Source organism: Pezoporus flaviventris, unplaced genomic scaffold (genome assembly GCF_033815535.1).
Source record: "Pezoporus flaviventris isolate CSIRO_AGI_PZ_B2104156 unplaced genomic scaffold, CSIRO_AGI_Pfla_v1 ptg000036l, whole genome shotgun sequence".
Classification (NCBI taxonomy): Eukaryota; Metazoa; Chordata; class Aves; order Psittaciformes; family Psittacidae; genus Pezoporus; species Pezoporus flaviventris.
The window spans coordinates 35,574,072-35,588,018 of record NW_026892584.1 but is presented as its reverse complement, the minus strand read 5'-3'; the positions used below and the strand labels follow the sequence as shown (position 1 = coordinate 35,588,018).

At 39.5% G+C, this 13,947-nt stretch overlaps 1 protein-coding gene across 1 annotated transcript; it reads left to right on the top strand.

The window, feature by feature from the left end:
- The first annotated feature begins 277 nt into the window (after positions 1-277).
- LOC133274550 (plasma serine protease inhibitor-like) lies at positions 278-6,851 on the top strand. Its single transcript, XM_061463910.1, is given in 5 exon segments — positions 278-378; positions 4,618-4,841; positions 4,843-4,889; positions 5,522-5,669; positions 6,452-6,851. Coding segments are annotated over 4 exon segments (531 nt in total). The 5' UTR covers positions 278-378; positions 4,618-4,700; the 3' UTR covers positions 6,647-6,851.
- The last annotated feature ends 7,096 nt before the right edge of the window (positions 6,852-13,947 follow it).

Genomic DNA, 13,947 nt, shown 5'->3' with positions numbered 1-13,947 from the left:
CTGACTTCTGACACCAAGAGTTAACATCTGTTTCCAATAGTTCCAGTTACAACCTCCTCTTTTAGAGTAAGGTCCTAATTACACAATGTTTTGCATTGAGCTCCTCTACATGGTCATTGGAAGCAGAAAGTCACAGCTACTATTCAAATGACTGAAAATTGTAAGCTACATTGGCTGAATTGCAGAGATGATCCTCAGAAATCCTATTTCATCAATATTTGTTCTGTTTCCTCCTTTTTTTTTTTTGTTGGTTCTAATTTTTATCAGGCCATTTAATGTTTAACAGTGTAAATTAAGAAGAAGATGATGTAGCAGTATAAGTAACAGTTTGGAGAAGAGCATGGTCAGCTGAAGGTCAGCAGCAGGGCTTCTGATTTTGTAAGCACTACATATGGATTTTTCTTTGAGACTTGAAAATGATGCTTTCTGCGGTCAGTGGAATCTTCATGTTAGGTTAATTTCATTTGTACGCTTGTGGCTGTTTGTATGCAGATGTTGCAATGAAACATTAATCAAGCAAGCATGCAAGGGACCAGTGGGACCTGCTATTCTGGGGGAATATGCTTAGCCTGAAATTAGAATAAAATAACCTTTGAAGTCACGGGGACTTATTAAGTAGTTGTTAAAGCAGAATACTGATGAAATCATCTTTTAGGTTGGAAACAGCCTTCACAGTCACTCAAAATTAGCATAATCCCACTAGTGACTGAACAACTTGGGCCAATTTATAAACCCTTCTGATGACTTAATGTATAAAGCTACTGAATTGCTAAGGCCAGGCTGTCTAATTAGGGCTGGGGTTAAGTGTAGGGGGTAGGTGGAAGGCCACAATTTAAATTTAATTGCCCCCCTTAATCCCATAGAAAAACTAATCTGTCACTTGGTAGGGATTTATTTTCTGAATTTCCAATTTTCATATTAAAAATATAGCCCAGATTTAATAAAGTCTTTCCAGTTTCTTCCACTTTTAAATGGTAACAAAAAAAAAAAAAAAATTTGTGGCTGAAATTGTCTAGTTTTAAAATGTTGACATTAATGTGATTAACATTTCTTTAAAGAATGGGAAAAATATGTAGGGAAAACTCAATGACACTATTCAGTGTTTTCCAGCTTCCGGTAGAAGTGCTTCTTCACTATTTCTGTAGAGCACTGTGATACTAAGAGAAATTTTTAACTGATTTGTTACTGTAGAAGTTAAAAACAGAGCCGTGCCTAATATGAGCTTGTTGCAGAAAAAAAACATACTCTTTGCTTCAGAAATTCTTTGAAATTCAGTTTTAGTTTTGTTTAGAAACAAGAAGTAGTCATGGACAGATAAAAACTATCCTCTTTTTCATTAAAGTGTGCAATATCTCAGATACCTAGAAAAAAACAGTCTATGAAATGTTAAATGGGAAGTACTTTTGAAACACTCCCTGTACTACACCGTCACTTCATTTGTTCACAGTACGTAAGGGTTTGGCGGGCTTAACTGGAAGGAACAGGGAGAGTTCTGTCCTAGAGAGATGTAAAGAGAGCTAAATCCTCATCTAGTGCCATACTATGTCTTTTGGTTTAAGGAAACGAAAATTTAACATTACCATACTCAACGCACTCAGATCCTAACAAATATTAGAACACACAACTAATGCATATGTTTGCTACAAAAACAAGACCACCATATCAATAGAAAAATTAAGCAACTGGTTAATCACTAAGAATCCTGGAACTTGGGCTGCCCTCAGAAACTCTAAATCTTGTTTAGATAGTGGATACTGTCATCTTTCACATCCAGAAAGGAATATGGGACCAAGAGAACTTCCCCTTGGCAGGACATGGGAAAATGCATTCATAGCTGTATGGGCTGGAAACCAGAAAACCAGCAACCATTACGGTAGAAAAGTTCTAGAAATGTTTTCATGCAGAAGCTGCAAGGGCAAAAAGCTTAGGGTTAGACAGCATGGATAGCTTGCTACATTTCTGAAGAGGATTTGTGTGAAAAGCCTCCCCAGAATACAAGGGAACTGAATTCAATAAACCAGAGACTTGTTCCTGCTCCTGTGGAGGGCAGGTGGCTTATGTGAACTACATCATGTTATCATTAGGAGAACTAACAATGGAGAAACTTGTCATCTCGAATGGGATTAATCTGAGTGTCCGTTGATTTCCAAACATGATCTGTGCTCCTTTTTTCCTCTTGAGTCCAGGTACTTCCTGAATCCCTAGAGGAAGCCACACATCCCACACAGGTTAATCCACGGTGAGGGGAAAACCACCTCTTAACAAGTTACAAACACTTGTTGCGGCTCCCCAAAAGGAGGGTCCATACAGGCACCTCATTATCTGGTACAAACTGGTGCTTCCCACATGTCTTTACACTCACTTCTGAGTGCTGTGCTGCTATGGCACAGGGTGCTCCAGACTTCTGCCTTGCAGTTTTTCATGAAGTTTATGTAGATGCCTTTCGTCTATCATTTATAAGCAGTGGCCAATGGCTGGCCATGTGAGTAAGTAACCAGGAAGTAAACAGGGGTGTGAATTTAACAAGCCCTGGGTAGTCCATGACAGCCATCTGTCCATGTGCTGCTGGCCTGATGAAAGTGAGGGAATTTATCCCACTTTCAGTGAGAAATGTGATCCTCGCATTTACTCATATTTACCAAACTGTATTTGGGCAGGTGATGTGGAGTATTTGATGTCTTTGAAACCTACACCTGTCTTACCTCATGGTAACTTGTTTTGATGTACCTTGTAGAAGGCAATAATCCAAGAAGATAATGTCATTGTTAATTGAGAACAGGATGGACTTTGGCTCTATAATTCCATTGCCAATGGAGAAAAGATTTGCCTTTTTAGGGCAGTTAGAATGGAATATTACGATTTTATTATGTCTGACATTTTAATGTATAATTTGGCTAAATTTATCAATGACATTTGATGTTGTGTCCATGGAAACTTTAAATATTCCATATGCATTGTATTTTTACAGTTGCACTATATATTATTTATGCTAGCAAACTATTCATTATTTCTTACTAACAAACTCATAATTACCATCTGCTCATCTAATGACTGTTTATTTTGTGAAAGAATAATTTGAAAAAAAGATGAAGTATCTCCAGTGCCTGTGTTTACTCCTTGCTCTTCTTTGTGCTGTAACCCATTGCCACCATGAAGACATTTGCCATAACGTCAAAAACACTAATCTGAATGGTGGAACAGAAGATTTATTAATACATAACTGTGACAAGAAAAGCTCTAAGTATGCAGATTTTGTGTTTAGAATTTACAATCAGGCTATATCAAAAGAAGCTGATAAAAATATTTTCTTTTCTCCCATGAGCATCTCCACTGCTTTTACCATGCTGGCTATTGGTGCTAAGTCAACCACCCTGTCCCAGATTTTTGAAGGCCTGGGCTTTGATGATCTGACTGAGACTCGCATACATTATATACATGAAAGTTTTTATAGAGTTTTAGCAGTACTGAACTGTACTGATGCTAACATTACATTAAATATAGGGAATGCCCTTTTTACAGCTACTGGGTATGAACCACAGGAGACATTTTTACAAAATACCAAACAGTTTTATGAGGCAGATTTTTTTTCTAGCAATTTCCATAAACCAGAAGAAGCTAAGAAACACATCAACAAATATGTAGAGAAGAAGACCAGGGGGAGAATTCCTAGTTTAATTGGTCATCTTGATCCAAGTACTGTATTGGTTCTTGTAAAATACATTTATTTTAAAGGTAAAATATTTAACATAATATTCCAATAGATGATTCTGATGCAAAACAAAAATCGTAGGGAGCTCATGATGATTTATTAGGAGAGTGAATATTTAGGAAAGAGTTAAACTTTGCAGGACCTTCAAAGTGAAGGACTGATCTAGCCAAAAGCAGAGTATCTGATTGTTGATAAATAATATTGGTTGCTCGATTTTGGCTCAGTTTGCCTGAAAGCTGTGGACAAAGAAGTCCTCTCTAAAAGACTGCCTCAAAGACAGTGATCCACTGCATGTAGTCTTGCTGGTCTGAGGACATAATGACTAGGCATGTTTCAAATATCTCTGTGATGACTGTATGTGCCAGTCAAACTTAGCGGACTGATATTCTTGCACTTACAGGGTCCCCAGTATTATGGTGGATTTACTAGGTAAACTGCATGGAAACTTGGGACACAGCCCTGCTTGGGTGTTAGGATCCTTTATTCTGCTGGTTAATTCTTCACCAGGTTGAGTGCAGTCAGCTTGCACGGGGTACAGACTGACAGGAAAGGCATAACAAGATCCTGTGGCTGGATGTTTAAGTGGCTGAATTTGAATAACATAAAAGACACAAGTGATGGAAACATATGGCTACAGTAGAAGCAGGACTCTCTCAATTGGTCCTCATCAACCTTTGGTATTTTTTCAGCAAGACAGGATATCCTCACATTAAATATGCTGAACATACTGCACAGCTAAAATGCTTTATTTTTTTTTTTTTTATGCAGGAGATTGAAGTGATTTAGCAGCCCTGTTTTCCCATGACCAGCCCCCCAGCATTCTACATTTAAGTTGGTCTGATTTATATCAGCCATTTTTTATGAGCTTCATGTGTTTGAATCCAACATCTTCTCTTTTCCTCCATTAGCTGACTGGACAAAGTATTTTGATCCTTTGCATACACATGAGGATGATATTTTTGTGAGCACAAATGCATCTCTTAGAGTCAACATGATGCAGCTTGACAGTAACTATGACAGTTACTATGACAAGAATCTCTCTTGTAAGGTGGAAGAGCTGCCTTACCAGGGCACTGAACGAGCATTGTTTATTCTGCCTGATGATGGAAAGACGAAGCAAGTGGAAGATGCTTCTGTCCAAGGAAACTGTTCGCAAATGGGATAACAAACTCGTGACCAGGTAACTCTAGGTAGATGGGTTACTATATTTGAGGACACATCATTATTTTTAAGAGAAAGCATTAATCAGAGATTGCTTCCTCCTGGATGTAATGTCCTCATTTCATAAAGCAGGGCTTTAACTGATTCCCAAGACAAGTCAGAGCAGAGCATAATTGGCAAGAAACTGCAAGCTTTCTGACCTGACATAAGGGACATAGCATTGTAACAGCTACCTCAAGACTTCCTTGGCTACCTTTTGGCTGCCATATATCTCCTTTCATGGTGATAACATAATTAATTTGCTTCACTGGGTCTTTATCATTCTTTTCCCTTCATTTAGCCTTTCCACAGTTGGTCTGCTTACTCTCTAGAGCCCTCTAGCCACAACACTCTGCTAGTTGTGTATATGGCACTGGAATGAAAAAATGAAATTAGTTTCTCTTTCCAAAATTGAGAACAGAATGTAGGTACAAAAAGAAGGCACATCTCTCTGGATGCCAGAATTGCTCAGGGAGTACAAATGCTGTCATCAAACAAATTAGCAAGCAAAAGAATGCTTTCAAGTGTCGCTGTATTACATACTATCAAGTCTGGTACCTGAAATACAATGCTGCAATGCTTCACTGCTGTTTTGTTTTCTTTGTTCAACAGGAGATTAGATCTGCAGTTACCAAAGATTTCTGTTAGTGGGTCTTATGATCTTAAAAAGCTGTTCAAGGAAATGGGCATTACTGAAGTGTTCTCTGGTAATGCTGATCTGTCTGGAATTAGTAGCAGCCATAATCTCCAGGTTTCAGAAGTAAGTCAACAGAGCTGGTGATGGGGCCATGGTTGGTTGCTCTGGATCTGGGGTTTTTAAAGACTTGCTTTGCCTCCCTGTCCTACTGAAGTTATAAGTAAAATTCACGAGGGCATATTGGGGCTTGCTTAGTAATTGTGCCTTTATACAGAGAGGGCCTGCTTTCCCACCTTTATATTATTTAATATTGTTATTAAAAGGCTGGATATTGAGTACATGGAAAAGCTGGGCAAGATTTTAAACTTTTTCTTGGCACTGGAATACGGTTGTTTACATGAGATTGTGTCAAGTAAGTTATATATGACTAGTATATCATGATATTTGTATTGATTAATACCCATTTTTTTAATATTCTCAGAGTTCCCAGGAAACTTCCAGTTTGCAGTAGCAGATTTTCACCATGTCACTTTAAGTTACGATTAAGTTAATGTGGCAAAGATGACAAATATTGCGTCTGCATCGGCATTTAAATAGCAGTCTTCCATTAATCTCATTGGAATAACAGAGAAATGGACTGTTATTATTCCCCTCTATTCAGCACCGGTGAGGCTGAATTTACAGTGTGTCTGGTTTTGGTTTTGTTCCTCCCCATTAAGTCCTAACATCGAAAACACTCCTGTTGCGGGCTGCTAGAGACTGCCTATCTCCAAACTATACAAGAAAGTTTGGTCCACTAGATTTTAGCACTTTTCTCCTAAATAATCCATAAGAAGAGAGTTTATCTTCACCTCCTGCTTGATGTCTCATAAATACACCACAACGTTTGCTTCTTTTTCTTGCAGGCAGTTCACAAGGCCCTGCTGGAAGTTGATGAGGCTGGAACTGAGGCTGCAGGAGCAACAGCTGTAATCCTTACCAGAGTTCTCCATCCTTCTGTTACCATCAAATTCAACAGGCCCTTCTTTACCTTGATTTCTGACAAAGAAACCCATACCACACTTTTCCTGGGGAAAATTGTTGATCTTACTAAGAAGTGATTGCTGAATTATTTGTCATACTGCAATGGCTACAGGGTTTGCACAAGCAGGCTAGTTAGTGCTACTAACTACTCTCTGACTAAGGGATATTCAGAAGTAAATGAGGAATTCCCTTATCCCTTATATTTTCCTTATAAATGAATAAGGAAAAAGAATGTGACAAAAAAAAACAACTGGCAGTTTTTAAATGTAACATTTTCCCTAATTGAATATATTTTCTATATTTTCATTGGAAGACACTTTATTTTGTAAATTCTGTTATTTTTACAAGCAGTTTTGTCCAAATTGCTTTCAATTATGGGTTATTCACCAAGAGCTTTATCCCAACCAGTAATAAGTCCCTTGCAATTCTAGTATGTCTTTTCCATGACTTGCTGATGACCAGTACTCATCTGAGCTGGTCCCTTCAGAGTACTTTATTCCTTTCATGGCTTTTTGCTGCCTAGGCTGTTATTGTTTACCCTTAACCAACCTGTTCTTTCTCACATGTTCCAATCCTTTGTCTAGGACATCTTGAAAAATATTGACAAAAAAAGAGAAAGTTCCTGAGACAATAGACTTGTTCTGCTGTAGCAGTCACTGTAAAAGTCTTTTTGATGTTCACAGGGTCAGCGAAAGACTGTGAGAGACAGTGACGTTAAGCATAAACTGTCAAAAAATTGTGAGATCATGTCACCCATGAATTATTGCCATGCTTGATGAATCAAATACGCATTGTGCACTCGCAGCTCAGAAAGCCAACTGTATCCTGGGCTGCATCAAAAAGAGCATGACGAGCAGGTAGAAGGAGGTGATCATGCCCCTCTACTCTGCTCTCATGAGACCTCACCTGGAGTACTGTGTACAGTTCTGGTGTCCTCAACATAAAAAGGACATGGAATTGCTGGAACAAGTCCAGAGGAGGGCCATGAGGATGATCAGGGGACTGGAGCACCTCCTGTATGATAGGCTGAGAAAGTTGGGGCTGTTCAGCCTGGGGAAGAGAAAGCTGCGTGGAGACCTCATAGCAGCTTTCCAGTATCTGAAGGGGGCCTATAGGGATGCTAGGGAGGGACTCTTCATTAGGGACTGTAGTGACAGGACAAGGGGCAACAGGTTCAAACTTAAACAGGGGAAGTTTAGATTGGATATAAGGAAGAAATTATTTACTGATAAGGTGGTGAGGCACGGGAATGGGTTGCCCAGGGAAGCTGTGAATGCTCCATCCCTGGCTGTGTTCAAGACCAGGTTGGACGAGGCCTTGGGTGAGATGGTTTAGTGTGAGGTGTCCCTGCCCATGGCAGGGGGGCTGGAACTAGATGATCTTAAGGTCCTTTCCAACCCTAACTATTCTATGATTCTATGATTCTAAATCCACCACTTAAGGACTGACTCCAGTCTTTTACTGTAATTCTATATATATTTTAAAATCAACAAAAACTTTAATTCACTCTTATTAACATAGTAGGGTGCCTTTAAAATATGTTTCAAAGGTAGCTATATCAGTGTAACTTTCCTCATACGGAGATGGTGATTCTTTGCATGCCCTTCTTTTGTGCCTACTTGGGTAAAACCTTTTTTTCAAGAAATACATAAACACTCTCTTGCTGATGTAGGTCTGCAGAACACCCACTCTTGCTGCACTGGAGCACTGGGGCATACTGCTCAGCCTTGCTGAACTTCATTGTGTAACTTCTGTCTCAAGAAGAAGCTGACTTCTGCTTTGGCAGTTGCTCTGTCACTGCACTGCTTTGACTTGTATCATTGCATATTGAACCTGGATGAGTTTTTTTACAAGTGGGGTTTAGTCCCCATCTCTGGGAAGATGATGCTCCTGAATGTACATTGCTAATTTCTACAGTGATCCTGGCAATGTGCTATGAGCACTTCAAAAGTGATGCAAGCCCCATATCAAGAAACAAGCTCCCCATTCCTGACATCTCTCTGTCTCTCTGACCTTTCAAACTTGGTCCACCATGCACAGATGTGCTTTACTGAGACCCATCAGTACTTGCAGCATAGGTTTGGTTTACAGGGGGTATGCTTCTGACTCAAGGGGACTCAGAGACTACTGCTTTGTATGGGTTTCTTTTGCTCCAAGCAGCAAGAACTCAGTGGAAGCCCTAAGCTATTGCTTCTGCAGAAGCAAGATACCATCACTCAGTGGACTGGGAGATACCACACCTTTGCACAAAGCAGCAGCTTTTACAGAGTTGAGATCAATGATAACTTGCTATGGTGTGAGGCAGCCTGCTCTATAGTGGTTGTACAAACTCAACAAAAGCTGGGAACGGCTCCATCGAGATCTCACCCTGATAAATCTGCGCAGTACTGATTAGAAGGTAGCATGGTGAGATTTTTATCAGAGTGTGGTGACAGAAAAACAGGTTCTCAGAATGTTGCTAAAGGGAAAGAGGTTAAGAAAAATCTTACAGTTGCTAGGACAGAGTAGATGCTTTGGGAAATAACACATGGAGCAACTTCCTGCCCCATCTACCTCCTAGGCCTTCGCTTTTGAGAGTGGAGTCAAGGAACTGCAGGAGGAGAGATACACTGGGAGTTTCACAATGGAGTGTGAGGAGTGACTGATTCTGATAAAAGTATCAAACAGGCCATCTCTGAATGCTGGATGGGTTTTGGAGGTATCTACCAAGATGTGTGGTATCATCACCACAGTTGTCCTCCAGTTAAGCAACTTCACACCCCACGCCAATAGATTTGCCTAAGCCATGGCAGGGACCTGGAGAGGGAAGATGGATCGTCCCAAATCTCTGTAGAAAGGGAGGATGTGGGAGGGACAGGAAGTAAATTAACCTTGTGCCATACATATGTGAAAGGCAGAAAAATACCTAGTTTAAAGTATAGAGATCCATAGAGCCTGCAGACCGAACATAGCTAGCTGATGCTACTCCCAGCATAGTCCTAATAATATTCTTTAGAAACTGGACAATCCTGCAAAGATTTTGTGAGAAGACAGGTATTTTGTTTTAATTCCAAAAAAACTTGATTGTGTCGGTCTGCCTTGCATCATTTGTTCTTGTTGATTCTGCCTGTTTCAATGTGCGATAGGGAACATTATTCTTCATGCTCTCTAGTTGTATCAATGGTAGAGAAGGAAAGGAAGGATTATAATAGACATCAGCAAAAATTTTCATTTATCGACTGAGTATTCATCCTATCTGTGGTAAATACATGTATTTTACATGTCTTTCATTCATCTTTAGGTTATTCTATTAACACCCTTTAATCTCCCACTACAACAAAATCAGACCTTATTAGGACAAATTAATCCCACACGTGCATTCTCTCAGTCTATGAGACAGCTGGATCCAAACTAGCCCTAAAAGATAATTAGAGCTTCTGTATACCCTGCTGAGTGTTGTCCACCTCACTTTCCTGCAGTGACAGCCGAAGGCAATAATGCAGCTTACAATGGTGTATGGGTCCCACTGTCATAAACGTCCATAAACATCATGACCTGCTGTGGGCCATGACCTGACATGCTTACAGAAAACTATTACGAAAAGAACTTATGTAAAGAGCATATTTCAGCTGAGAACCCCTGTGAGGGAAGATGGACAAACTGGACTGTGTCTCTGAAAGTAAGTCTTGCTGTGCCCTAGCAGAGCCAAGTGCCAGACTTTTCCTGGCAGCCTCTGAGCCATGTGGAAGACAATAAGGTTGTTCTATCTGGCCTTGTTCATGGTCCACTGGGACACTGTTTACCGATGGGATATCTTTTGTCAGTAAAGCTCTGTTTGCTTTGCCCCGTGGCAGGGTCCATGCAATATGTTCTCACAGGCCATGAAGCAAGGGATTGCAGGGCTCATACAGTATGTGTCCAATGCGTTTCAGCTTTCACCAGTAAGGAAAGGATCTGACTATATGCCAGAAAGGCATAAAGTAATCAAATAATTACAGAAACACCAGATGCTCACATAAACCATGCTATTCTGATGCTACCAGCACTTTGGACTTCCTTATTCTCAGCTATGTGATTTCAGCCTCAACCCTGGTATCTGGAGAACTAGCTCTTGAATAGGCACAGCCTTCTACCCACAGCTATGTCATTCGTTCAGTCCTTGATTGCTGTTACTATTTCAAGGAAACAGGAATTCATCCAGTTATAAGACAACCCTATGCTGTTTCAGTAAAATCAGTACAACAAAAGCAGCAGACTCTTCCCCCTCTACTGACTCTCATTTTAAGCTCTTAAAAATCAGATGATTCTGAGAGTTCCTGGCAGGGTGCTTTTTGTCTGTGGATTCTGAGAACCAGTTACTACTGGTTCTCAGAATGTATGGTATCTACATGGTATCTGTATGGTATCTACAAAGCAGTTTCAGTACATCACAACCCAGCACATTTTTGACATGAGTCTAAGCAGCTTTTGAAGGTATTAAAAATCTCATTGCAGTATTACTTCCTACATCCAGAATTCAAGTCTTGTCTCCAAAGTAAAGAGGCACTAGGGTTTCCCATCAGAAAAAAGTGCAAGAGAAGCACAAACATTTTTAAATGCAAATGTTTCCCCAAAAACTAAATATTCACTGTGGTGGGAACTAGAATGAGTGCAAATTCTCAGGGAGGTAGGGAACATAAAGACCACCATGGGCTATGTATCTCCATGTCCTGCAACACATCCTCCATATCTTACCCATCCATCTAATATTCCCTGTTGAGTAGTGCACCTCTGTTCTTACCCATATGGGGTTGCTTTGATTATATTTAAACTGAGCACATGCATGATATCATCCATTCCTTGTAAACTGTTAGCTAGCAAAGACTCATGTGGAAATAGTCATTATTAAGTTCCCAGTCCCATGTATAACAGAGAACCCATTTTTAAATAACTTGGTAATTGTGCTTTCCTCACACTAACAGTTTTAAAGAAAACTGCAATTCATTCATTTCATGTAAATGTCCGTGAGTGAGACTAATGTCCATTACACAAACTCAGCTCAGCACTGATGTTGCTACAAATGACTTTACTAGCTTCTTGCAAAAGAGAATTTCAAGACAAAAGTAGCTTTTTAGTTCAATCCTATCCCTGCAGATGAATTAATTACAAGCAAATTAGCCTGACTTATACAAATGAGTCTTTACTTCTCTTATTTTTGACTGCATTCAGCTTCTTTTCATAAGACATCTGGAAACAAAATATTATTATTTGATACTTAACAAGAAGGCATCCTTTGTGGTTGGAAAACTTCTGCTAACAGCAATGTGATGCTTATATGGAAGGTCTGAAGAAGACTTGTGCAAATACCTTGTTAAGGAAAAGTTGCTATATTGTTTACTATGTCTCATGTAGGAAACACAGACCACATGGAAGATGTGGTCCTCTGCTGAAGGAACATATTTGAAAGGAAAAAACAACACAGAATAAGGTAATTCACTAAGTGTTGCAGTCGTCATAGGGACTTTGGTTGCAGCCAGGAAAGAATCTCAGAGCAACAGAAAACATCTGTGTGCAGGAAAGATGAAAGATGTAATGAAAAGCGGGTCCTAAAATGCATATGAATGCAAAAGTGGGTGTACGCCTAGACTTCATGCTGTTCACACAGATACAGATACCTTAACCATCAAAAAGGCCATACCATTCCTCATGTATTAAAGGGACAGATACTGGAATGTGCAACTTGAATTTATTTTCTGTTCTTGTACCTTCTAAGTCTGAGCTATATCCCTCTGGTAAACCTTACAGGTTAAATTTTAAGACATTTTGGGCCTCAGTTGCCCCAGCCATAGATTACTACCTCATGCTTATGCCTGTCATTGTGCTGTGTGTCATAGTCTTGACGTATTCATAGTTGCGGTAAGGGTGAGAAGAGTCATCAAATAGAAGTAAATATGTTCCAGAGCTTCTAGCTGCTTCTAGGCTGTCATGATGGGACAGATGGTGCAGCAATCATAACAGAAAGCTTGTGTAGGTACAGCCTAGATACTGAAGTGTCCATCGATGCATTATACTGTTAGCCATTGACAGAAGTGGGATTGCGCTGACCTGCCAGAATATGAGATTCAAAGGCTAAGGGCAATCAAACATTCTCTTCTTTTTGCACCATTGAAACAGGAAAGAATTGTTGCATTAAACCATCCTGGGGACCTGTCAGAATCCTCAACATCCCAAAGGTTTACAGCATCAAAGTCTTGTTTAAGAAAATGGATACAAGCAATGGAATAATATAATAAATTTAATTATATTTAATATATTCATTCAGCTAGCTGATCTACCTTTTGCTTCTTCACTGTAGCAAGCAATATTAACCTATTAAATAATAACAAATTGTAAGACTTTGCAAATTTTAGCCCTAATACTTTCTATCTAGCTTTGGGAAGAAAATACTTTGTAATTCTTAAGTATCTGTATAAGGGATTGTCTTTGTGCCTGTTTAAGGCCATGTCTGCAGCAGGAAGATAATGTTAAGGCATTAATTTAAATTTAAATAGTAATACCAAGTGGTTTCTCTGTGTAGGCAACTTCATTTTAAAATGAGAACATTTTTTCCCCAGTGAACTTGTCACTCTAAAAGTTGTTTGCATAAGAAGATGCATCAAGAGATAAAAAGACTGTAGAGCAAATTCTGCTAGTAAAATGTTGTTTCAGTATACCAGCTATGAGTAGTAAGATCCTTGCAAGAAGCAAAGATTTTAGCGTGTTTCTGTTACACTGCTTTCTGCAGGTAGAACTGTAAGCATGGATCCTCAAGTTACAGGGATTATGAGAAAAGGAGCTCTGTGCCACCATCTTCTGGTAAAATCAAGGAATGGACATGACAAGTTCTATCTTCTTTTGAAACCAGAACAGTAGCTTTCTGGTTTGTTGTTCCTGTGTCAGTGGGCATTTTGATTTTCTTGTTAAGTTTTAGCAGCAGGTTTGGTGAAATGGTGTACTTGAAAGGGTTTGGTGTTATGGTAGGTCGCTCTTATACAGGTCGACTCAGTACTGGGGAAGGAGGAATATTAAGTCTTCGAAGTTACTGGGTAAGAAAAAAAAACACATCAGATAAGAATATTGTGCCACTGTCTAAATGCCTGGATCATCCAAGGTGGATTCAAGTATGTAATTTTGTTCCTATAACAGAAAGGAAAAATGAGAACTGGAAAATCTTTACAACCAGGTGGTAAGGTTAACCAAAGGTCTGAAACAGCCCACAGATCTTCAGCCTGGAGAAGAGGCAACTTAGAAGGCATAAAGAGGGCAAAAATTATTTGTGGCACAGACTGAGTGAATGGAGACAACATTCACTGTTCAACATCTAATGCCAGAGCTACAGAACATCACACAAAGCATGTAAGAGTCAGGTTTGAAGCCAATT